Source organism: Colius striatus, chromosome 1 (genome assembly GCF_028858725.1).
Source record: "Colius striatus isolate bColStr4 chromosome 1, bColStr4.1.hap1, whole genome shotgun sequence".
In the NCBI taxonomy this organism is placed as follows: domain Eukaryota; kingdom Metazoa; phylum Chordata; class Aves; order Coliiformes; family Coliidae; genus Colius; species Colius striatus.
In genome coordinates this window covers 110158752-110185102 of record NC_084759.1, presented here as the reverse complement: position 1 = coordinate 110185102, position 26351 = coordinate 110158752, and the positions used below count along the sequence as shown (strand labels likewise).

The 26351-nt window shown below is 38.3% G+C and overlaps 1 protein-coding gene across 1 annotated transcript in view; it reads left to right on the top strand.

The window, feature by feature from the left end:
- Positions 1-26351, top strand: part of CRYBG3 (crystallin beta-gamma domain containing 3) — an 88119-nt gene that overhangs the window by 9271 nt on the left and 52497 nt on the right. Inside the window, exons 2-3 of the mRNA XM_062003171.1 lie at positions 3877-3955; positions 16411-16847. Of these exons, the coding sequence (XP_061859155.1) occupies positions 3877-3955; positions 16411-16847 (516 nt within the window). The remainder of the gene's footprint in view (positions 1-3876; positions 3956-16410; positions 16848-26351) is intronic.

The window sequence follows — 26351 nt, the reverse complement described above, 5'->3', positions numbered from 1 at the left end:
GCAGAGGTGTTTTCTGTCTGCTTAGGATCATGCTTTGCTCTTTCAGTTCTTAAAAGCAGCTGCAAGGTAGATTCAAAACTTGGGCTAGTAGAGTCCTGTTGTTGGGTCTATAATGTAACAACAGTAGTTTGTGAAGCATAAAGTTGAAGACTCATTAAATTCACCTTTCTAATTGAGCAGGTGCTGAAATACTCTCTGAGAGCTGGCTGGCTGCTCTAGCAAAGCCATGTGGGTGGTTAAGCACAAGCCTACCTTTAGATGTGCTGAACTGGAGATAGCATGCTTAGTACCTGCCATGGCAAAGAACTCCAAAAAATGCAGCATTCTTGAAGAGCTTAAAGCAGGGATGCAACTTTGTGGAGCCAAACATTAGTAATATATAATTATAACCCAAATAGGGAGTGGGGTGTGGGATCCCTAGTTCACCATAAGTGTGTACATACTACCAGTCTGTTATTCTTCAGTTATTAGCAATGGCCTAAGTAGCTACCAGGTCAACATTTGTAACTGTATTTAGTTGTAGAGATTTCCCTGTAAGAAAAAAAAATACAGAAAATGCCTTAGAATACAATTCTTGAAAGTATTAATATCTAGCCACTAATGATAGGATAGCATGGCCATATAAAAGAGGTTTAAATAATGGGTAATTTTAAACATAAATGCTAAATGTCTGACTTATTTCCCAAGAATTAATTTTAATTGTGAATGCCATAGCTTAATAATTGTGTTCATCACATTTCTGAATATAGAGTCGTATGGACAATGTAGGCTTACGTTGCAGTGTAAGAATATGTGTGGCATCATTACATTAGCTCACCCATGGTTGTTTTTTTTTCAACAGGGAGTGTAGAGTTGTGTACAGGCCCGTGAACTTTTTTATTTTCCTCTTCAGAGAATTTGTGAGGCAAATACTGTGCAGTGTTGCAAAATTTGTCAATAGTGACTGTTATATGACTGAGGCAATGATAGGAAAGGGGAAAGTACTAAAAATTTTAGGAGATTGATAGTGGAAGTGATGAGCTGCATCATTTGATGCCAAATGATCAGTAGCCACCCTTTCTGCAGTCTCAAGTATTGAGCATAACATGAACTACTTTGTCTGTAGTATTTATTCTGTAGAAGGTAATCTTGGCTCTTTGGGAGAAAATTAAAACAATTTTATCCTAAACAGTCCAAGAGACTTGTGTCCAGCAAAACAAGCTTTTATGCTGTAAACTTAATTCATTCAGCATGAGTCATTTGGTCAAAGATCTGATTCAAACTGGGCCCTGGCTAAGGGTAGAAGAGGTTCACAAAAAGTAGCAGCAGTGAAGTGAGCTACAGTGGTGTGTGCTTGCTTGTTCTTGCCTGGTCGGTGCCATTCATTGCCCCTTCATTTGTGCTTGTACAAATCACTGCACTGTAAACTAATTCATAGGCTGGATTTTTCCTGGTGGAAAACCTCTGCTCCTCCTTTGATTTTATCTGAGACCATGCCCCTACTTGAGAGCCCTCCTCGACTGAGTTAAGGGTGGGAAGAGATAGCTGAGGTTGAGGAGGAAGGCGGGGATATTTCTAAAGCTGGTTCTGCTGACAAAGTCAGCATGTTGAGGAACTACACCCTAAAGCAAAAGGTTCAGGAATGTAGAAATGCTAGAATATAAACCATGAAAGGATGCGGGGAATTACTTCCAGGTTTAGGTTTATTTTATGCAGGAAGGAAAGTTTTGATTTTTTAAAAATGTTGATTTTTTTTGTTGTTGTTGCTTTTGAGATGCTTATCTGCTGAATTGCATTCTTTCCATTTTGGTATGTACACTATGGGATTTCATAGCGGTCTATGCAACCCTGGCTAGCTAGCTAGAAGAAAGTAATACAGGCATATATTTCAAATACAAACAAGAAGTAGGAAAGTGAAAAAACAAACCATTTTGAGAATAAACCAAAAGTGATGTGAAGGGAAGAATAAGAGAAAAACCAAGAGATAATATGACACTGGTCATCTGTGCTGGCAACACTTAAGAAAAGCAGAGCTCTCATTTATGGTCTGCAGACCAGTTCCATAAAGAGTAACATCCTGAAGCCAGGAGGAATGTCTGGTGGAGATCAACCTCATTATTCCGCTCTTAAGTACAGGGAATTCCTGTTCATATCAAGTATATCAGCATCAGAAAAAGCTACACAGATCTGAGAAGGATGAGTTTTTAAAAATAAAAACTAGGAGAGAGAAAATAGATTACATACTGAGAAGCACTTTCATTAGCATGCCAGATTGCCCAGAAGTGACTTCTCCTTCACGAAACACATTAACAGCAGAAGAAGAAATTAATAGGATAGGATATTATTCGTCTGCCCTATCTTAGAAAGGGAGGCAAAGAATAGCAAGAATTTCTGTCTACTGCTTTCCCAGAAAAAGCATCTTTGTGTTTATGAATGCATTTTTAAAGATTACTTCAGGTGATCTAAAAGTACATGATTTTCAACTTGAAGAGGCTCTATGAAAAAGAGCATGGAGCTGTTATTTTGATGTATCTGAGAAGATCTGAAAGATCTTGAAAAACTTAATTGCAGGAGAGTTCTGTTCTCATTTTTGTTCAGGGAATGTTGCCTATGAGCAGCTGAGAGGGAAACTAACATTTAGTCAGGCTGGCTTTTGCATTTTGTGTAAATGTTGATGTATACTTAACTCAGATGCCTTATCCAGAGTAGGAAGAAAACCTTTCTTTTCAGAAGTCTTACTGAGACGTGCTTACCTGCAGTTTAACAGTCAGTAGCTGTAGGAGTACTTGTACATCTAAATCCTTTCTTAAATCCTGGCAGAATTTCACCAAAATGCAAATAATTAAACAGTTTTCAATTAATTTCTTCATACAAGTTCAGAAAAAAGGGCTTGTGCATTTGACAGCAGCAAAGCTAAATTTCAAAAACTGATGGAGAATTTTTGAAGTGATTAGAACTTTATTGATATACTAGGCATTTCTCACATGGTGTATTGTTGCAAAGTTCTTTTTCTTCAGCTTGTGATACACAATGCAGGAAGTGATGTCTGCCATTAACATCCTCTAATGTTTTCTTTAATATGTTTTTGCTTTTAAGTTGCATATAGCATAAAGGATTTGATGAAAATGTTCTCTGCTGGATTGTATTTAAAGATTGTTTTAAGAATTAGGGTGGGAGAGTGATTCCCTTTATTCCAGAGATGGGCTCTGAAAAAAAAAGTAAGCAAGGTAAATTGTCAATGTAGGCACGTGCAACTTTGGACTTCTTACTTTTAAAATGGAATAGCGGATGTTGCCTTGGTAATAACAACACACTTGTTCTTCCCACTCTAAAATTTCTTCTGAATTTACCTACAAACCCCCATGAGATATGTTCAGTGAATATCTGTTAAATGTGGTAGCTATGATTTGTGATGATTACATCTGCTTTGAGTACATTGCACTCAATCACAGTCCTCAGCGTAAGGACTGGGATACTCCTAGCTGTTAGATGTACCAGACAGTGCTATGGCAATGAATGCCACTGTAATAGATGATCAATCACCTGTAGTATCATTTTTTTTCCACTAGAAAATAATACATATGCACAGAAAGCTTGTGGGTTTATTTTTTTCATCTGGAAGAGTTGAAATGCTGTGTGCCATTTCTAAATGCTTGAGTCTGAAAACCTCCATATGAGGTCAAACAGGTATTTTGTTTCCATCTTAAGCGTTTTGGAGCATGTTTTTTTCATATTCAATATATGCAGAGTATGGACTGTGGTTTGGAAAACAGGTTCTTCTATCTTTTTAAGTTAGTGCTCTCTTGTGCACTTGAATGATACTTGAATGATGCTGTGTTGGCTCTCAGACTTGAATAAGGCAAGTCCTCAGTGTTACAAAATATCTTTGTTTTTCAGTTCTGAAAACAAAGGGAGTGAAGCCATAAATTTAAAGAGCAACCAAAAGGAAAGCACAACTCTGCCTGCACTTTTGAAGGTATGATTTTTTTTTGTTTGATAATAATGAATTGAGTTAAAGCCTGCCACCTTTTATTGTGACTGCTTGCTAGCGTTCTAATGTTGGATATATTCCTGCACTGTGATGTAGCACCTGATTGCCACATTCTGAGTTAGAGTTCGTTATGTCAGGGTACTAATGTACCTGCAAAGGTCAGGAAAACTGTCCATGCTTCACACTCCTTAAACAAAATTCTTGTCTTTCCTTACCTTAAAAAAGTGAGAGTCTAGTGCTAATTATACCTGCAGTTAGCCCGTGAAGAAGGAAGATAGTATTTCCATCTAATGATGGTTTCAGATGTTCCTCTAAAGCACCATTTCTGTATAATTTATGAATATCACTGGATGGTGAAAATGATGGAGAGTAGCTCCATCCATGGATTTATGAGTGTCTTGCTTGTCTAGTAGATCCCTAACCTGATTCTCCTCAATCAAGGGAAGGTCCTGCTTCCTCCAGATTTTTTCTCTGTTTTCCAGGATCTGGGCTTCCTGAGGACTGGCCTTAGGAGTAAAGACTGAAGCCAAGCAGGCATTCAGTAGCTCTATCTTCTCTGTATCCTCTGTTACCAGGATACCCACCTCATTCAGCAGCAGGCTCACATTCTCCCTAGTCTTCTTTTTGCTGCAGATGTACTTGAAGGAGCTTTCCTTGTTATCCTTTATATCCTTTGCCAGATTCAATTCCATGAGGGCCTTAGCCTTCCTTGTTTCATCTCTGCGTATTCTGACAACATTCCCATACTTTTCCTAAGCAACCAATCCATTTTCCACATTCTGTAAACTTCCTTCTTCTATGTGAGTTGTTTCAGAAGCTTTCCATGCAGGCCTTTTACCTACTTTACCTGACTTTTTTTTTATTCACGGGGATACACCAATCTTGGGCTTGGAAGAAGTGGCATTTGAAGATTGATTGAAATATCATAAATAGTTGTGTACTGCACGGGACCTGGTGATAACAGCCATCTTTGCAGGGATGTTTTTGTGATTCATTCACTAAGCACTTTTTCTTATGTCTTTGTTTACTTTCGTAGTTGTTTTAGTTTAATGTAGACAATACTGAGACTGCTTCCCCAAAAGAGCCTTGACTAGTCTGGCAGATTTATTTGAGGGATGCCATAGGCTTCTTAACACACTGAAATTTCTATCCTTTGTTTCTATCATAACTGCATATGGAGAAGGAGGTAGTGGTCTTCCTGTATGGCCTGTAGTCTCTGTGTAGTTTCATCTTCCCCACCTAGGAACTGTTTGGGCTTTGCCAAGGGTCAAGAGACATTGCAGTTGCCTCTACAAGACCTGGTTCAGTCTAACAGGATTATTAGCTCAAGAACAAATCTGTGTTGAATGTACTTTATCTACATCGACGTAGGAAACAATGCAGTGACATTTGTTCAGAAACCCTGTGGATTCAAGCCAACTCTGTCATTTCTGAGCTACTGGAAAATGCTGCTGAATGCCTTCCTGTTGCCATAAATCACGGATGACTGATAGCCTTGAAATGCAGGCAAAAAGATTCTGATAAACGAGAACTCTGTTATAAAAGCAGTAGATTTTCTGGTTTTGTTTGTTTTAAACACTTTATTTTGTATGTTAGATTAGTGAAAAATTCTAAACCAGATATTCCTTTTGAAAAAGGTTTTGGCTGAGGAAGGAGAATTGCTTTTGACATACATGCACAGTACTTCAACACCAGGAATTGCTTAAAAAGATGTATGAAGAAGGCATGACAGGATTAAGTTGCCTAAGAATGTTTATCTCTTGTGAAAAACTAAATCTCACTGCTTTTTAGTTTAAAAAGCCTAAATTTGGAATATTTCTTACTGAATCAAAACGTATTACAGTTAAGTCTTCTACTCAAAAATTGTGTTTTTGCAATACTATATTAAAAGTTGTTGCCAATATGAATGCTCTAAAGTTTTGTTCCAAATACTTGTTCTGTTTTCTTTGTCTTGCCATAACTTTTTATTAATTATATTGATTTTGACTTAGGTTTAGATGTACATTACATTATCTTTAAAATAATACCTGGTGTTTGTATAGGCTTTGTAAGAAAGGTGTGGTTTTCATAGTACTAGAATGTGTTGACTGTTAAACTGTACTGATAGCTTCCTGTCTAACTTACTTCCCTCTTTCTTGAGCTGATCAAGTCTTCTGATACACTTGAACAGTTTCAAATGCACAGTCATGAGTACTTTTAGCACTATAATTTTAGATTTTGTATGCTGTGCAATTAAAACCAGATAGTAAAAACTGACTCAGAGGTGGAGAAAGTCTTTATTTTCTACTGCAGCTCTCATTCCTTTTTCCTCTCATTCTTTTCCTCTCATTCCTTTTTCCTCTCATTCCTTTTTCCTCTCATTCCTTTTTCCTCTCATTCCTTTTTCCTCTCATTCCTTTTTCCTCTCATTCCTTTTTCCTCTCTTCTATCATTGCTCCCTCCGACACAGACTTGCTTTTTGATAACATCACATTGTCTGATGCCTGACATTGGCCAAAATAAGCAGTCTCATGCAAAGATCACTAGAATGCAGCTGAGCAGCTGGTGAGAATTAAGACTGTCTTATTTGACAGAGAGAATGTATGGTACTGAAACACATTCCAGTTTTATTCATCAAGGTTACTACAATCTGAAAAAAAAAAAAATATTTGGTTGTTTTGGAAAGTGTACTTTGTGAGAAGTGTCTAAATCTATGTAGCTACGTGGATTGGGTTTGGGCAGATTTCCATACATGTACATGTCTCTGAAGTGTGCTGCTGCCTGATCAGGTAGATGGCGACTAAAATTTGAACTCCTACTGTGTCTCTCTGTCACCAAGTTAATGAGGTATCGCTTTTCTGATAGACTTACATGTAGACTTACATGCTGTGATTTTGTATCTTCATTGGCTGTCTCAGCAGGAAGCCAGGAGCAAAGCAGCTGGGGGGACCTGTAGGTCTCTTATTTAGCAGCAAAGGTCGGACATCTAAATTATAGCTGGCTGGATGAGTGAAGCGGGGAAACATGCTGAGCTATGGCAGATCTTTGGCTCTTTTGAGTACTTTAGTTACCAGTTCTGTACTTTACCCCTGCATTTTTTTTTTCCTGTGATGAAATATTTAGTTCATAGTGATAGGAAAAGGTATTTCAATACTTACCTTATGAAAATGTGAAGCCTAATCTTTCTGTGCTGAGGTGACTTTATCAGTTATCATGTGATTGTTTTTGAGAAAATACTACTGAAATATATTTGTTGTCTCTATTAATTTACTGCTGGAAAGTACAGCATCACCCACCAGTATTTATTTACAGACTTTATTTTGCCTTTTTTTCTGCAAATTAGAGCTGTAAACAGTGCTCTTTGAGTAAACGCCCCATTTATTCAATTTGAGCAATGCAATTATTGAACAGATGGTTGTGTGCATGTAAACAGTTACTGAATTTCACAGTATTCTAAGTATATGCATTATATAGTATCCACTGCATGTTAGTATATCATTAACCTCACACTTGGTACTGCAGGGAGTTTGTTTTTAAAGGAATATTGCAACAATGTTTCCTGCAAAAGTGTGTTTCACAAACTTTCGCTTTTGCCTCTAAAACAGAGATTTACAACTGGGACATAGATATTAGTTGGATTTTTTGGAACAGCTACAAAATAAGCTAACACCATTACCATAGCGAGCTACATGCTGGAGAATATTGTGTTAATATAGTTTTGAAGAAATCACACGGCAGTCTTGTGAGACATGCTTTGCTATAAGTCTAACCTGGCTCCTACCCGTATTACCATAGAGTAGTAATAGCAGTGGCGATAGGCGCTTGAGTTAGTTTCAGTAGTGGTGAACGGCTGAGGTCCCAGGCTTGCCCTGTCTGAGGTTTTCATCCAACTGAAGTCTTCTGCTGTGACAGCGTAGGCAAATTCACTTGCCTGCCAATCATCCCCAGATATCCTTCCTGTAGCGGTACATAAAGGAAATAGCACGTAACTGAGTAGGAAGGAATTCTTAAGCACCTTAGCACAGGAGCTACTATGTGATATCTGTCAGGCAAATGCAAAAGTTTGAAAAAGTAGGTACAAAAATGATATATCATGATAATGTATAATTTAGATAATGGTATGTATAATTTATGTATAATGGTATGTATCATTTCAATAGCATTAAATGTTTTGTAATATGGCCCATAGGCTCAAGGCTATGTGCTAGTTGCCTGGATTAGCCAGAGGCAGTCTCAACCTTCATAGAAATCACAGGGACAGAAAGTACTACAAAGATTATCTAGTCCTCTCCTCTTCCCTAAGGTGAGATCTCGGTATCTATGTCATACCTGATATAACTTTGTCTAACTTGTTCTCAAAGACCTTTAGGGATGGAGATCTGTAAGATCTCTGTGACTTCACCAGACAACTGTTCAACTGATTTCATAAACCTTGTAATTAGAAAGTCTTTTTCTTAACATTCCATCCCATCCTTGCTACAAATGAAACCTCTTGCTAATTGTCCTCAGACAAGAGCTCCTCTATACTGGGAACATGGAGAAGATATTATTCCATAGCCCCGCTTTCTCATATGAATTTCATTTCAAGGTAGCATAAAGATGACTGTATTAAAACAGGAGACATGGCATTTAAATTTGAAGGGAAGGGTTTCAATTATGTGATAAGGTGGAGCCAGATTATTTTTTGAATTGTAACAAATAGGACAAGAAGCAATGGGTGCAAGTTGGAATGTGGGAAATTCCAATCATCTATAAGAATTTTGTTCTCTCCCTCACCCATTGTACTGTAAGAGTGGTCACATATTGGAACAGGTTGTCCAAGGAAGTTGCAGGACCCTTGAAAGTACTCAAAATGCAGCTGGATGAAACCCTGCTCTAACTGGAGCTGCTTTCAGCAGGAGCTTAGACTACATGACCTCCCCAGCCACATTCCTTTCAGCCTAATTTGTTCTGTAATTCTCTGTCACATAATTTTTCATCAAGGGGGTCAATTCACAGAAGTTTTTTTTTAAAAAGGCCCATGAACTTGCTGAACATATGTAGCTATTCTTACTGGACATCCCAAGTCCAGACCTTATAATTAGTTTTAAGTTCTACAAAAATTTAAGTAGAAATGTAAATTAAGTCCAGTACCTGTGTTAACTTCATACTTTTCCATATAGCATGGGGTTTTAAAATATTAAAAATATTTTATTTTGTATTGTCTTTATTTCATGTGTGTGTTCTCTAAATAAAATTTGCTCAGCCTGTGTGTGAATACCTGCTGAATGCCTGTGTCTTAGATTTAGTAGTTAAAGAATCCCTCTCTGTGATTTCTGCCTTTTGGGAGTCAAGAGAGGTGGACTGTTACTGCCAACCATGAATTGTTGAAAAAAATGAGTGTTATTTTTAAAAACTTTTGCTGTTGCTGCTCACAACAATGAATGAAAGACAAAACCAAAAGGTTCTTGGAGTTTACGTAATCATGATTCTCCCCTGGAACCTGAAAGTAGGTCTTTTTCTCTTCTGCAATGTTGTATTCTTTTTTTTAAATAGTGAATATGTAGCACCTTCTGTTTTCCCAGGACACTTTGTTAAATTAGTGGTGATAACAGCTGTATGAGTTCAGAAAGACATTTCAAGATCATCCTCTCTAAAGTCCTGGTAAATTCCTTTGTTACACTGACAGTTTTTAGAAAGGATGATCCTGAAACATGCTTCCCGCTCTACTACTGAAGTTCTTCAGAGATGGAATCTTAAGCAGGGGACTTTGTTTCAGGATGAGGGGTGGGGCTTAATCCTTACTCAGATTGGCAGAGAAAGCCACCAATGAGACAGATGAGAAGCGGAAGTGGGGTTCCAGATGCTATAGCCTGGCAGTAGAATACAAGTACAAGTGAAAATAGTACTATCTCACTCTATTCCCAGTGCACTGGCTGATTGTGCACACCTTCTGCATTAAAAATGGGAATGTCATCTTTATTTTTTAATTTATTTTCAAATTGTTACATACTGAGGAGTGAATACCAATTTTTAATCTTGAATCAGAGGGGAAAACTTTCAAGCAACTCTGTAAATGGTCTAAACAGAATTTTTGAAATTATAAAGTTCTCTTTGTCATCCTAGGGACTTTCACTGAGTTTCCAATAACTCATTAAAATGACCTAGCAGAAACTTTTATTTCAAACTGTACCTTGTTCTTCTCTACCTTTTCATTTGAAGTGTTCAACCCTGACTACCTTGGGTTTTGTTCTCTTGCCAGGAAGATGAGTCTGGATATTTCTTCAGATTTTATGAGAACACTGCAGTTTCAGAGAATGTTTGTTTTGTAATTTCTTTTCTCATCTAACAAATTAAATCTGCGTTAATTACTCTTTGGTATTTCAAGAATTCAAATGGGTAAGCAAATTTTTAAGTCCCAGTGCTGAGCTCTCAACAGAGGCAATTGTCTTTCCAAATGTTAAATAAACATTTAATTTAAATAATTTTATTTTTAAAAATGCAAAAATAATACAGTTTAACCAAAAGTCTCATCCTGTCATTTAACTTCTGATTATGAAGATGACATGATTTCCTTAGTTTTCTAGGTACTTTTGTCTTCCGGGGCTGTCATGACCTGAATTTTTTTCCTGTCAAAACAAGCAGAGAGGAGGACATGGAAGGAAAACTTCACAGTATAAAAAAGCCAAATTATTCAAAGCATTTGGTTGGTTGTAGAGATAGAGAACTCACCTTTTAATTTAAATCTCCCTAAATCCCCAAGGCTGTCTTTGTTAATCTTTGGGGTTTTGCTTTTTATAATTAAAATGTTTTATTTAGTTAAGACTGAACTGTTTTTGACAGTGGTTTAACTCCCTTCTGTCCTCTCCGTGACCATGCTCATTACTGGCATAAATAGAAAAACCTCACTTTGACAGAATGTTTAAGTCCATTTTTCTCATGAATACTAGCAACAGTGGAAGTTTGCCTATGATGTATTTCATTGTCTGACAGTACTTTTTCCTTAATTTTTTCTAGTACTCTGTCCATGTTTTTAAGTCTTGTTCCTAATCTACATCTTGTTATATCTGGTTCTTTTTCATTAAGTTTCCATATGTATTGCTTCTTGTTGGTTGAGAATGCCTGACTTCTTTTCCTCACAGTAGCTAAAAATGAAAGTTTATCTCATGAGTGGATTTCATCTACCTCACTGTGTCCCATTCATTTCAAACAAGTGGGAGATTACACCAAAGATGCTTTAGCCTCCCAGAGAAGTGAAATCTGCTGAAAAATGTGCAGTAGTGACTCATTGTGTGGGTATACTAGTCTGCTAGCAATTCAAGCTGTTTCGCTTGGGTTTTGTTTAGCATACAAAATATACATAGTGTATCTCTATTCAAATTGAATGAGATGCTCATAATTGTTAAATGAATGGCAGTCGCCCTAGCCATGTTGAATGACAAAGCTAAGGCTAGGAAAATAGTTAATTTTCCAGTATTAGAGGTTGTAATGCCTAAACGTGCTACTTTGCACACCCAACACCTGAATCTGAAACGCAAACAGTTTCTGCATGCTAGCAAATACAAATTCTAGGTAGTGCTGTGGTCATTTCTCGGATGAGTAAATTGGGATGTTGGGGTTAAATGGCAGGATGAAAGTGCCTGGAGTGAGTCAATGATCCTAAAATCCTGATGGTGGGCTATCCATGCAATATACAGAATGTTGACCGTCAGCAGCTCCCAACGCAGCAGAACAGACTGTCTGTCAGAGGTCTCTGCGTGGCTGTCTGGAGTTTCTGCTTCATAATGAGCATATTTGTTCATGGGGAGTGCAATCCGAAATGTCTGGCTGGTGTGGCTGGAAGCTAATTCTTTGTTCATGGAGATCTGTGTTTAATGCTGTTGATGTTTTCATTTCATTCACTTGTTAGTGCAATAAAAGAGATTGTATTCTTGGCAGACAGACGTAACCCCTGCCAAATGGGAACCTCTGGCAATTTGAACTTTTGCCACCTGACTGCTGAGAAGCGGCAGCTATGAGGATGTCTGTTCCCAGCTGGTAGGGAAGGCGAAGCAAACTGGGCAAAGTAGTCTCTCTTCGGGATGCTGTTACACTGCTGGAACTGTTCTCTGAGCTTCAGGGGAGGCTGTTTACACTAGTAGCAAATCCTGTGCCTAACTGCATGGGTGCAATTACGCTTTGGGCATGTGTCTATGTCACAGTTAGGAGTGGATTACAACCTGCAAAACATACCTAATCTACCGTTGAACAAATGAGCTCAGATACGAGTCACACTTGAAATATGACATTGTGGGCTTGTCTCTGAATCCTGTCTGCCAAGCTTTTCTGCAGAGGTTGTTCCAGCAAGGTGAGACTGCACTACCTGACTGCACAGTAGATACAGCTTCAGTTACCGCTGCAGTCTCTTCAGTCACCTGATGTAAGACCTAATCTTGTTTTACGCTCTGTTGAGCTTCCCGTCCACACCAGCCTCATCGCATGAGAGGTCACAGGACCATATGATAATTCAGGTTGAAGGGACCACAGGATGTCATCTAACCCAACCTCCTGCTTTTAAAGCAGGCTCAGCTATAAGGTCAGGCCAGGTTACCCAAGATTTACCCATTGGAACTTGGAATAGTGAGTTGCTAAAGGAATAAAAGTTAATTAAAGCTTTATGAAGCATGTCACAAGCAGGAAAGCTCATAGAGAGCTGGCAAGGGGAAGACTGGTGACAGTCCACATACAAAAGGAGCGGAAAGATAGCATTATGTTGAGCAAACTTTTTTCCTTGCATCAGCAAGGCTCTCAAAGGGGATCTGTGAGGTAGGTTTTTGTCCAAAAAATGTTGTTTGCGTGGTAAGCTTGGGAAACTGTTCAGACTGCTGTGCCACTGGAAGAGAATTTTTCCTTTTTTTTTTTTTTTTAAATTTTATTTTATTTTTAACCGATGGTATGAAGTGTAACTAATAGGGGAGTTGCTGATATTCTTTCAGGATAGTAAGTATCAAACTGCTCAAGCCTAATTTTGACACAGTTATACCTGCTCTGTCAAGGTCAGCTAAAGGCTCTGACTGTTGAAAACTGGTGAAATATACCAGGGAAAGGATAACTTTGTGTAAATACTCCATGCCCTTGCCCTTTTTTCCTGAGCATTTGCCTGAGGGCTTCCATCAGAGGCAAGATTGGAGAGATACATGGGAAATAATAAGTGACAGTTATCATGATGTTGCCTCTTGGAATTGCCATCATACTGCTGTGTTTCTTTAGGTGTTTGTGCCTGAAGGCTCCTATTGTGTTAAAGCCTTTAAAGATCATGTGATGTTGTCTCTGTGATTTGAATATGGCATTATCTTAAAATATAAACTTAAAAACCTGCAGCAGCAATGGTTTGTCTGTGTAATGCCTAAACAGTGGTTCAAATTTTGAGTTGAGATTTTTATGGCCACATGATAAAACGCCAATAGCTCATGCTGTCTTTTCTAGCAAAGTAGAGCTTGAGAGAGACCATAGGGAGAGTAGGATTTATTATATTGAAAGGAAGAAAGAAGAATTTGCATCATTTCTGTATTGAGGCTTAATATTCACATATATCTTCAAGTAAGCACAGTGTAAATGTTCTCGGAGGCTTTTTTTTATGCAACACACTATTTATGGTTAAAGGTATGGAGGAACCCTTTCATATTAAAACTTCCCGTTCTTTTGATTTACCAAAAGTTAAGTAAGCAAGATTAAAGAGGAAGGAAAGCTAAATAGATTTCTGTTTCTGAAGCAGACTACAAAACAGCTTTTCATGCCTGGCATACATTATACTTACAAAGAAGCAGCACAGTCTTTACAAGTGTTACGTCCCAGAGCTGCCAAAAGAAGAGTTTCACATGTAGAGATTTAGTCATATTTCAAATCTCAGTTTCTAATATGAAAATACCTACTCATTCCTGAGCACAAATGACTTTAGAAAAACAAACAAAACCACCAAAAAAAAGGTAATAATAACCTGTTGACAAATTTTGAGTGTAGCAACTTCTTTTATAGTTAATGCATTTAGCTGTTAACTTCAGAGATACTGTAGTAATTAATATAAATGCTTATAGCCTATAATGGTTGTATCTGTAAAGAAAATAATAATATTTGTGTGCACTTTCTGCACAAAGATCTGACAAATTTGTGGGAATGATACTTCCAACGCTTAAGATTCTGTGTAACAAGGAAGAAATGCTCTCACTTAAAGTCAAATAAAAAACTGCTATGGAAGAATGCTGAGATGTTAGTCAAAGTGAAGGAAGAAACGATGACAGTAGAACTTTGAGGTTAACTATAATTAATCCTTTATGTATTATCAAATTTTGTAAATTTTTGTTTGTTTGTTTTATTTTGTATGCAAAAGTACTTAGTTTGTATGAGATAAAGTTAATTGTTCAAGAGAGTCATCCTAGGTTTGTATGTTACTTGCACTGATTTCCTAGTACTGTAGATACCAGCCGTCACTGTGGCACATCTGTAAGCTGCACTGTTGTCATCTTCATTTCCAGGGGCAGATTTGGGTAGCGTTGTAGTAGTAAAGTAGTAAATCCCTGAATACTACAGGACTGACTACATGCCTTTTTGATACATCAGCTATTAATTAGTACAGAATGTGGGGAAGCAGGTGGGATTTGTCACAGGTGGGATGAAAAAAGTACTAGAGTTCAGCTTTGCACACTCTTGAAAGTTTACTTTAAAGTTTAATGTGGTTGCTTAAGTGTCTTGCCTGTATGAAAAAAATAGAGATTTTATGGACTTCAGAAGGACAAATTGGAGCCATTTAGTTTCTGTCCTTGTACAAACGATTCTATTTTCAATACCTACATCTGATCAATTAATAATCTACTCTTTGTATGAAAAAGATGAAAATATATTGCTTGAAGATGAAAGGCCTCTGCCCCAGCACCGCTAGTATAACTTGTAAGTTTTTAACAAATTGAAGGTCCCTGGGGATTACATCAAAACACTTTTTTCATCATTAACATGATCCTAGATGGATTATTAACAAATTAGCCTACTTGCTTATTTTAGGCTATTTGAAACAAATGTATGTTCAAGTTGAAATAGAGTTAGTGACCTAATGAAAATTGTAGCTTTCTGCTTAGATTGGAGAAGTAAGCGGTATCTAATATGAAACAATTACTCCTATCCAAATATATTGTTGGCATAAGTAGAATTTTTATAGGACTTGTTGCTCATGTTCTCCTTTCCCACTCCTGTTTATCAGAATAGATTTTATCTAAGAAAATCTGGGGTAGCTTTATTCTGTTTTAGTAAACTGCCTTGAAACAGGGATTGAAATTACCAGAATTTTACTGTGGAGATAAAATAGTCTGCAATAGCATGTGGCACCTACTACAGAGGCTGAGGATGGGGGGAAGGTACCCCCCAGAAAACTTTAGTCCAGGGAGAAAGCATTTACGGATTGTGAAGCTGAAAACATGGTAACATGTGGTACTTGTGCAGTCTGCCAATGAGGTTGCATCATCTTTTGGTGCAGATGGTCTTGGCAGAAGTAGTATGGTCCTGGGCAGCAGTTCTTGAATCTATAAGAGAAGCTGACACCAAGGAAATTCAAGAACATAATTTGGTGAGGAACAGAACTTGTCTTAACCATGGAGGGGGTAGATGCTCAGCTGAGACAAGGGAAGAAACAAACAGGTAGATTGAGTGAGGTGGAGCCCTGCCTTAGTACTAATTACTGTCAGTTAGTTGATAAGCAATTCAGAAGGTTGTTGAGTATGAGGGGTAGTTGTGTGTATAACTGACTATATGGAAAGCTGTGCAGTTTGAGATTGGTAGGCTATGAAATTGTATGAGACAAGACATAGTTTTGGAAATAGAGCTGTGCAGTTAATTGCCTGTGGAGTTGAAGGAAACCTGGCCAAAGGGTGCAACACGTAGTTGCTAAGGATTAGTCTTAATAGTTGCAACTAGGATTAATCTATGTCATGTGAGTTGAGTTTGTTTTATCCAAATTCAGCTCTTGATTCTCCTGGGTATTTTTACAAGTGCAGGTTATCCTACATTTAAGGCTATGATGTGTTTGTGTTTTGCTATGGTATTCTTGTGTATATTTGCAAGCTGAAAACTGTTAATCTCACAAGTGCATATAGATTTGTTTGTGAAGTGGTGCTTTTTGAACAGACTAGAATCTGAAGTGTGAAAAATTGTTCCTTGCTTCTTCCTCCGGGTTTTTTCTGCCAGTTGAAGCAATTATTCTCCATCTGTACTTTACTTTCACAGCAGCTGCTTCACAAGTCTTCTAGCCTATGCAGTTCCTTTGGCTTTTCTTAGTATAAAGGAACTTTTTAGTACAAGGAGAAAAGAGAGCACAGGACTTTGCTGTTAAAATGAATGTTTTATCAACAGATCTCCTGAAAGAAATACAAATCATAGGAGCAAATTAAAATAAAAGAATTTGGGAATGTGGGAAAATGAGAGGAAACACGTTTATTTTCTTCTTGTATTTATCTTAGGTTTATCAAGATGAAGAAAAGAACCATTCCACAGAAGAACTTAGCAAGTGTGAAATCCAGGAGGAGCTGAAAAAGGCTAATAGCCTTCCTAGTTTGACTCCTAGAGTCAAAACAGCAGATAAAGACAAGCATCCTCGAGAAGGTTTTTTTCATTTTCTTGGAAGCTTATTTAATATTGCAACAAAATCTTCTTTGGTAGAATCTAAACCTTCCACCTTTCAAGATGAACCCAACAGATGCAAAAAGGATTTACAGAATACAAATACCTTTTTGGAAGACGTGCAGCCAAAGCATCTGAAAACTGAGGAGCTTCTCAGTTCTACACCTAGAATAAAAGAGGATTCTGTAAATAAAGATGACACCATCTTAAATAATATTGGGAAAGATCTCTCACAGGATCTGCAAAGAGGCAGGAAACGATCTGCAGATGCACAAAAGTAAGTTTTATAATTTAGAATTATGTTAATTTTGCATGCATAATTGCAGTGTGTGCATGCACAGAATTACCTTCACTAAGCTGTTGATTGTATGACAAATGACTATTGTTTCTCAGGACGGTTGGAGTATCCCTGACTTGAAATCATGCAAAACTCTAGTAGCAGCTACATCAAATCAATGAGAAGTAGACTGTAACTTTAAAAAAAAGATTTTCTATAAGTCTCCTGACTATGGATAGATTCGTCTAAGTGTGTTAAGAGAGCTTAAAGATGTGGCTTTTAGGAATACTTTCAGTATTGCAGACTGACTTTAAAAAAAAAAAGTATCAATAACTTATTTCTGTCCATATTGTGAGTTAAATAAAGATTTGAATGTTTGTCCTTTTTATTATAGCTTACCAGTACAGTGGTTTTACTTCTGCAAGTAAGGGTTCCTCAATTTAAAATTATCTTTCATGGTTTATTTGACTTGGTGATTTTTGCTTATGTTTTGTTTCCCCTTGTTCTTTGGAATTTTCCTGTAATGTAAAGAAGGGTATAGAAAAAACTTAATTAACCTAAATATGGAATATCCTTAACAGTCCTGTAATATTTCAAAATAATATGTCCAAAAAACTGGTGCCAGGGGCACCAATGTGTGTTTGACAGTAGGAAAGTGAAAAAACTGGCTATGGTCCATACTGTACAATACAAAAATCTTTCTGACTGTGGCATAAATATAGTTAACAGCTACAAATGATGTCTTTTGAGTACTGTTATGTTGAATATGTGACTGTACATGGGCCTATACAGTATAGGTTTGTATAGGGCCTATACATATAGAATATGGACTTGTCCACAGGCAAAAAATCTGTAAGTAATGTTTATTCAGACTTTTTAATACTGCCCAGGATTTAAGCCAAAAGTAATGATTATAGATAACTGGTAAGTCTATTGCAGTGCTGCTTCTTGTGTTGCAGCATCGAAGGATGTAGTAAGAAACAATTTTTTTTTTTTTGCCTTTTAAGTTTTGAAACTAATTTCATCATCATGTGAGATCACAGATTACTAAATTATCTGTGTAATTAATTTCAGTTCCATATTGATGATGTCTCCAACATTCTATCCTTGTGTATTATTCAGTAGAAGAATAATTTGAAGTGTCTGTCATTCACCTTAGAAATGTAATGACTCATCAGGATATGAATAGGGGGCCTGAAACCTGTTCTGATGAACTTAAAACTCTGTTTTCACTACCAAAATACAGTACTGCTTGTAATTAGTAATAATAATGTTTATGTTCTCATGAGTACTCTGTTTAGGTCTGTGAAGTGGTAGACTGGCTTTTATTACAGAGTTTTGCCATAGTAACACATGTCTGATTGTTGTTTTTCCCAAACTGCATGTTGCAGCCCAGCACTTTCATTGATTGATACAGAAGAAAAATTCTCCCCTTAGTTGTTATCTGGAGAGGCCTAGGGGCATTATGTTATTCAGCCTACTTCCTGAACAAATAGTGTATTTCTTAAAACCTGTTGGACGGACTGGTTTCCTCCATCAGTCTGTTACTGCTATTTGCTATTTCTGTAATATCCTCTGGAAACTGGCAGGTAAGTCACATACCATTGTGCCAGAGGCTATGCAGAGGTGTAAGAAAAGTCACTCCTTGCTTCAAAGAGAGTTTAGTAAAAAAATACCAAACTAGTATACCTTTTTTCACTTTTTCGTTTGTAGTTTCTTCCATATTGTATCTTGACATAGTATCTGCTTTAATTTTTTCAATATTTGCTCTTTTTCCTGGTCTCTCCACCCACAGCTACTGATTGTGTTACTAAGTTTTCAGTAGTAGTCTGTTCTTTCTGCAGATGGATTTTTTCTTACTCTCTTTCCTGACAAAGTTAGCCATCTTTATATGCTCTACTCCTCTAGCTTACCTTGAGTCTCTCCTGTCTATTCAGATAAATGAATCTTAGAGATTCAACTGAAGGCAAACTAAACAGCATTTTAGTTTATTAGTCAAGTTTAAATCAAGGATATATCTTTTTTTTTCTGTTATGAAAGTGACTATGCTGAGTTTCTTCTATTTTAGTTTATAAAAGTTTAAAAAATGTAGAACAGGTTTTTTTTTTTCTCTTCAGCACTAGCTAGCTTCTTTGCTATATATTAACTAACTGGTTTTCATTTAGCATAGTTGAACTGTAGAAGTGCTCCTGATTGTTGACATTGGCTACATAGTTTTGCAGAAAGTACTAAGAAATAGTTGGAAGTAGGTACTGAAGCACGAGTAATGATGGAGAGGGAAAAGATCTAGCGCAAAGAAGCAAGAAGATTGTTGGCTACCACAAGGGGAAGGGATGGTGTGAGCACGGTCCTTTGCCAATATCTTGAAGATTGAGTCCCAAAAGACTGACGAGACATGCTAATGATCCATATAGATTCAGAGATACTACTAATGATTACATTGGTTGTTACGTTAAACTACCATTTTAGCATTTAATGTAGAGGCAAATTGAAGCTCAGGGCTTTACAAATTCTTAAGACCAATGCATTATTAACCTTACAACTGTTTCCTTTGTTATGAAGAACATTTAAATGTATTAGTTAATTTTAAACTACTGTTAAATATTCAATTGGAGGTTATCTGTGGTTAGGGAGGAGGTTGCAATGAAAAGGCAAGAGGGACTGTTGTTACATTGCATAATCTTCATTAGAATTTTTTAAAAAAAACCACTTTCAGATCTAAAATACCTACCAAATGGTCTCAAATGCCTCTATGGAGACAACTTCATTAACCCCATATCCTTGAAGCAATATTTTTGCAAAATAGAAGGAAATCGCACTGCTTTGACCTGTAGAGTGAGGTTAATTTTACCCTCAGTGGGAGGCCCGGCATTTGGTAAAGACTCAAGTTTCCAGGCTTTGAGCCAAGCAAAGTGGAATTTATGAGCTCAGTCTGTGGAGTACGTGTTTGTGAGGGACAAAATGTGTACGTCACGTTATTCCTCCATCACCTTGGCTGGTTGACTCAGATGTAATTGTATCTTAAGGGCTTCTACTACTTTAATCCAGACAATGACATGTGGTAAAGGAGAAGCACAGAGGACAAAACCATGATAAATTTCACAAAGTCTCTAGACAACAATTACTGTGGACAGTTACATAGTAATTGCATCACTGAAGATGGGTGAGGAGCATTGGTTTAGCGAAGTCTCAAGTTATTGCATTCCTTAGTCTTACATTTATCTGGGATTTCCTTGCCATGGAAAAGTGAAACAATCGTTTAGGCAGTGTTCTATAAAGGGTTAATGATGAATGGATGAGATCAGTAAAATAGAAGATACAGTTTTAAAGTGATGCTTATTCAGCTGTAACTGGAAAAGGAAAATGTCAAGTAAGGTAGGAACTGGTTTTAGTGGGGACAGAGATAATTTTCTTCCTTGTAGTGGGTATAATGCTGTGGTTTGGATTTATTATGAGAATAACATTGATAACACATTGATATTTTAGTTATTGCCCTTATTGCCCTTATACTAAGCCAAGGCTTTTTCCGTTTCCCATGCTTTGTCAGCGAGGAGCTGTGAGGGAGCATGGCCAGGACAGCTGAGCTGAACTAGCCACAGGACTTTTCCATCCCATAGGAGGTCATGCCCAGTACAGAAACTGGGAGCAGTTGGCCAGGAGGGGCAGATCACTGCTACGACATTGGTCAGTGGATGGTCAGCAATTACATTGAGCAGCACTTGTCTTTCTTGGAGTTTGTTTCTCTCTTTTTGTTATATTCCTTTTCCCTGCAATTATTCGTTTATTTCAATTAATCCACAAGTTTAACTTTTTCCAGTTCTTCTTGCCATCCCAAGGCAATGGAGAGTACAGAGCAAACAGCTACATGGTGCGTAGTTGCTGTCTGGGATTGAACCATGGCAGGTATTTGCTACTGAGCATGGAAAAATCTCTTTCTTAATAAGATGGCAACTTTGTGTTGAACAGTCCTCAGTCAGAGGGCTAATCTAACAGTGAAAAGTTCACGCGTAATAGCCAACCTCTAACTGTACATATATAGTAAAATACAGCCTGTCAGAGACGAGAGAAACAGCTGTTTCCATATGTAGTAAAGTACGTCCTTGGTGGTGGCTCTGGGCAACACCAGGATAGCTGTGGACCCCAGGGGGTCCTGCCAGCTTTTGACCTACATTGGTTACTTTTAATCTTAATTCAAGTGCCATGTTGCTATATAGGCACTTGAAGCAATAGGATGAGCAAGGGGCATAGGTGTGGCATCTCAGAGTGGGGAAAGCAGAAGTGGAACATAGTAATTCATCATCCAATGGCTTTCTAGCTTCTGCCTTCAGAAACTGACTGTGAAAGTGCAGTGTTGTTCAGTCACTGATGCTGAGCTGGATGTGGAGTCATTGCTGAGAGTGACCTGCTACCATTTGAGAAGAGTATAAACTATGTCGATAGCTCCACCCTTCAAGGACAGACAAATGTGGCCCAACATTGATTTAGAAGGCTGTCCTGGGGAAGGATCAGGATTATCCTGATATATAGTAAAATATTAATTATTTTATCTTGGTGAACTGTGGAGAGAGGCCTCCAACAGTTGTTGCAGTGGTATACTCAAGCTCTCATGCAAGGACTTAGTGTCGGGTAACTAAAGAAGGAGGTCTTGTTATTTTTATATCTTTTCTTCCAGACATATCTCTGCATACCTTGATTTGAACAAGCTAACCTTTAACATTACTCACAGACTTTCAAATTTTTACAGAAGCCCAAACTTATATGGGTCAACTGAGCCCTCGTCAAGATAAGTGCTGTGCTGAGATTTAGAAACCCATTCCACAGTGGGGTGGGTTAATTTCAGGGCTCTGCTTTAGGATAAATGCAGGCTCAGGCCTGTGTGCCAGAAAAGGGTACCTATCCAGAGCTGGGATGTGAGCCAAAGGAAAGCACCAAAGCAAACATTTCTTTGTTTCTGAAGGATGAAAGCTTCTTATTTTAAGATTAATTCATAACAGATGCATGATGCAAATTAAGCAGAAAATTAATTCACTGGGTTGGTTTTTCAACTGAACTTTACTAGTTGTTGAACTGTACAATGCATTTGATTAATAGAAACTGTGACTTACAAAGAGCATTTTACAATGTGATTTTGAATTAAGGAGCTACCTGCTCCTTAACAGGTAATTGTTCAGGACTCCTAGGCCTGTACTTGGCAATATGGGCTTAATCCTCACACCTTCATCTTTGCTGTTGTTGGGGTGGCAAGTACCATCAGAAAGAGAAGTTGTCACTGGCTTTACGTAGGTAGGTGGGCTGCTGGAACACATAGTCACCTTTGGTTGCTTCTTCAGAGCACACACAGCACCTGTGTAATTCTCAGAGGTAGGTCCCAGGATAATCTCCTGCTGATACATTTGTCCAACTTTTACATTAGTGTACCTGAAAGGGAAGAATAAAATATTTCTGGCATCCTAAAGTCAGACCCTTTGGTTTCCTTAATGCACCTGAAACTACATTCTTGCTTGAGAGTAGAAGGATGTTCTAGCTTTAGTTTGTCATTATGTATGAGGAGAAGCCAAGAAGAGTGTCTTTCTTCAGCCTTTAGAAGAGAAGGATAAGGAGAGACCTTACGTGCTGCCCTTAGCTCTCTCATGTAGACCTTAGCAGACTCTGAGACGTGCTATTGGGATGAGAGAAAATAGGAACACAGGATACTGGGAGATGTGTTTTCACCATGAGGGAGGTCAGACCCTGGGATGTGTGCAAAGGACTGCTGTTCTGAAGGCCCATCCTCAGAGGTGATCAGAAGTGGTGGGATGAAGCCCTGAGCACCCTCATCTAGTTGGCCCAGCTTGCAGTAAGGGTTGAATTGGACAATATCTAACAGTTCTTTCTAGCCTATATTGCAGCTCTGTGTCTGAAGGTGAGGTTATCTCTCACAGAGTAACTTTGTGCCATCCAGCTTCTGAATGCGATTTGATTTTCATTTGGTTTGGCAGCATCATGTAACCCTTCCTTGCATGTCAGCACATTGCAAACTGCTGCAGAAGCAGCATAGGCCATAGTTGTCCCTGCTTCCTGGAAGAGATAGGTCACAGACATGTGGGCACCTGAATGTGACAGAGGGGAAGATAGAGGTAGCTGGCTGAACTTTGTGGGGTGCGAGTGAGTGAGGGTGGCAGGTGGATGGGCAGGGATGCGATGGAAAGGTTGACTGCTGCTGGATGTTGGGAAAAGATGTCAGGAAAAGCCAGAAGTCATCCCTCCCAGACTCTGTGCTGCTCTTGCTTTTGCATCTGCCGATGGGTCAACCTTGGTCTGTGCTTTGTTTCTTCAGACGCAGAGTAGAGTTGCTTTTCCAGATGTGGAAGATGATCAAGAAGTAGTACCATGAAGGGCAAGGGGGAGGAAAAGCATTCCTTTCAAGGTCACAGAGACTACATTTGCTTTTATTAAAATTGTCATTGACTCTTAAGTGTGCTTATGGAATATTAGCTTTGAAATTTCCTGCAGAATCAACTGTGTGCAAATCACTTTGTTCAATCAAACTTTTAACCTTTTGAAATACATATTGTGAAGTCCCAGGACACTAAGTATTCAAAATTTCAGATTTAAATCACAAAGCTGAAGCTATCCCCTCTGGCTAAAAAATAATTTTCTTTCATCTAAGTTGTAAATTGCAAATTTTCAGTTATCCCATAGTGTCTTTTTTCAGGAAGGCTTTTATTTTTCCAATTATGAGGATTTGACATGTAGAGTGTAGAAACCAGCTGGCTGAGTAAGCCGCATTCCACCAGACAAGTTTTTCAGAGTGACTTTAAGACAGTTGTTTCCAGGCAAAGGACCTTAACCATAATTTAAAAAAAAATCATTTAAGTATGCAGGAGAAAAAAAAAAAGCTTAGTGGAAAAAAATAGAATAAACAATAGCATAATTTAAAAATAGTCAGGGAAGGGTAGACAGGAACCACAAGAGACATGCTCGTTTAGATCCATGGTTTTCAGCCTGTAGGATCTCTCTGCTCTGAGAGCTACTTTTGAGAGGCCTATGAGAAGAGGTTAGAGGAAACATGTGCATCTGTGATTGAAAAGCAAGAGACTGCTGACCTGAGAAGAAAATACCTGGAAGAGTGAGATATGAGGAAAAAAATAGCCATTGTGAGTTTTGGGAGAGCAAAGTTGCATGTTGCAGAATCAGGCCAGCCAGTAGTATGCTTACGCTTCAGCGCTGCCAAGCCTGAGCTAGTGAGCCCAGCACTAATCAGTGATGCTGGTTGTAGGGGCTTTCTAGCAGGGATGTCATGCTGTGCAAATGAAGCTGTGCTGCCTGGGGATCTGAGATGCTGTACCCATGTAGTGCTGTATCATGCTGTATGATCCTCCTCCATATTTTAAAAAATAGTCTAGGGTTGTCTGATTTCTGCATTATTGTATGGTATAAATGCCAAGAGTGGAGAGGTCACCATCTTGCTGACATACACTTCAAAAAGATGCAAATAATGTAGTCTTTATGGATGCATTGAGATGAGGCATTCAAGGTAGGAGATTTCTTCTTGCTTCAGGACTTCAAAACCCAACAAGACTGAATGCTACATTTTGGTCACGTTACACAAGACGTCTGTCATATTTCAGATGTTCCTCTCTCCTCCTTGAGTTAGGCCCTCATTGAACTTTTTATTTCTTTTTCAGAATAGAAGAAATCTCTACAGGCACCTAATTTGACAAATTTAATGTAACACATGTTGACAATTTTCTCTTGTTGCTGTCAAACAGTCTTTTGTGAAACAGAATTAAGGCTTTATAGGGAATTGAATAGCTTCCTGTGAAGAAGGGAAAGAGGGAATCTCCCAGCATTTGAAATATATGACAGAATACACACTGGGTTCTGTGTATAATCAGGCTTTCATCTGTGTTCATATATGAGTTGAAAATATTTTTTTGCAAAGAGATTTTAAGGTAAGTTTTGAACTGACATGTTCTTTGGTGATCATAAATTAATTGTTACTTTAAATGTCTACGAAACAAGTCCCTAGAGACACTTCCAAAAGACTTTTTTATGGCGCAGCCTGCCTCTAAATGTGTTTCATAAGACTTACAGCTGAATTGCTGCTGCCGCATAGGAAAATGAGTTTTCATTTTTTAAATGCCTTGTTGTTGCATGTGAGCATTCAGGTTGAACATGCTTCTGTGTGCTCTAGAAGTAAATGCATTAGGACTAAAAGGTCTGTTGGCAAAATTCTTGTAATATGCCAAGCAGCAAATTCTTTATCAGAGGTTAGAGATCCTGAAGTTGCCATGTCTGCAGAGGAGAGATTGGTTCCCTTTCAAAATAGCATCTAGTGCAGAAACTTGATAGAGAAAAGTCGGCAGGAAAGCAAAGCTTTGTGTTAGGTGGCCTATGCCAGTGTCTCCTGCAAGATGAGACTCTGCAGCTGAAGTAGTGCTGTAGCCAGTGTTAGTCAGGATTGGGTTTGTGCATAGAGCTCCGTAGGGCAGGTTACTTTGAGTCTTACCCAGGCTTCAGACTGATGAATCAGAGCATAAAATTCCCTCAGAAGACAGAGAGGGAAAATAATTGGGAGAAATTATAATGGGCACCACACAGGCAAAAGAAACTTCTGAGCATGTTTGTTTTGCCTGACTGTGTGTTAAACAGTATAACTATTTGTTGGGGTCCGTGGCTCAAAGTGTAGATATAGTACCCTATTATGCTGGGCTCTCCTTGTCATCCTCTTTTAGGCAATCTATTGTAAAAGTAACCTATTCATCCCATTTTTGGATGCTTTGGGATCAGGAATTTGTGAGTTACTGGGAGAAATTTGAAGGCAAAGTTAGATAGGGGAGACAAATGGAAGAAAATTTTCCAGGTTCCAGTACAAACTTTGTTTTCAAGTTCTTACAATGTCTAAATTCCCACATTCAGATATTTTGGTGTGTCTAAATATCATAGAATCATGGAATGGTAGGGGTTGGAAGGGACCTTTAGAGAGCATCTAGTCCAACCCCCCTGCAGAAGCAGGTTCACCTAGATCAGGTCGCATAGGAACATGTCCGGGTGGGTCTTGAAGACCTCCAAGGAAGGAGACTCCACAGCCCCTCTGGGCAGCCTGTGCCACTGCTCCCTCACCCTCACAGTGAAATAGTTTTTTCTTATATTTAAGTAGAAATTTTTGTGTTCCAGCTTCATCCCATTACCCCTTGTCCTGTTGCTAGCTACTATAGAAAAAAGGGATGTCCCAACCTCCTGGCACTCATCCTTTAGATATTTATAAATGTTAGTAAGATCACCCCTCAGTCTCCTCTTCTCCAGACTAAACAGCCCCAGTTCTTGCAGCCTTTCCTCATATGAAAGATATTCCAGTCCCCTGATCATCTTGGTGTCCCTGCGCTGGACTCTTACCAGCATTTCCCTGTCCCTCTTGAGCTGAGGAACCCAGAACTGGACACAGGATTCCAGATGAGGCCTCACCAGGGCAGAGTAGAATATCCTGGCAATGTAAAACATGCATACAAATAACTGTTTATG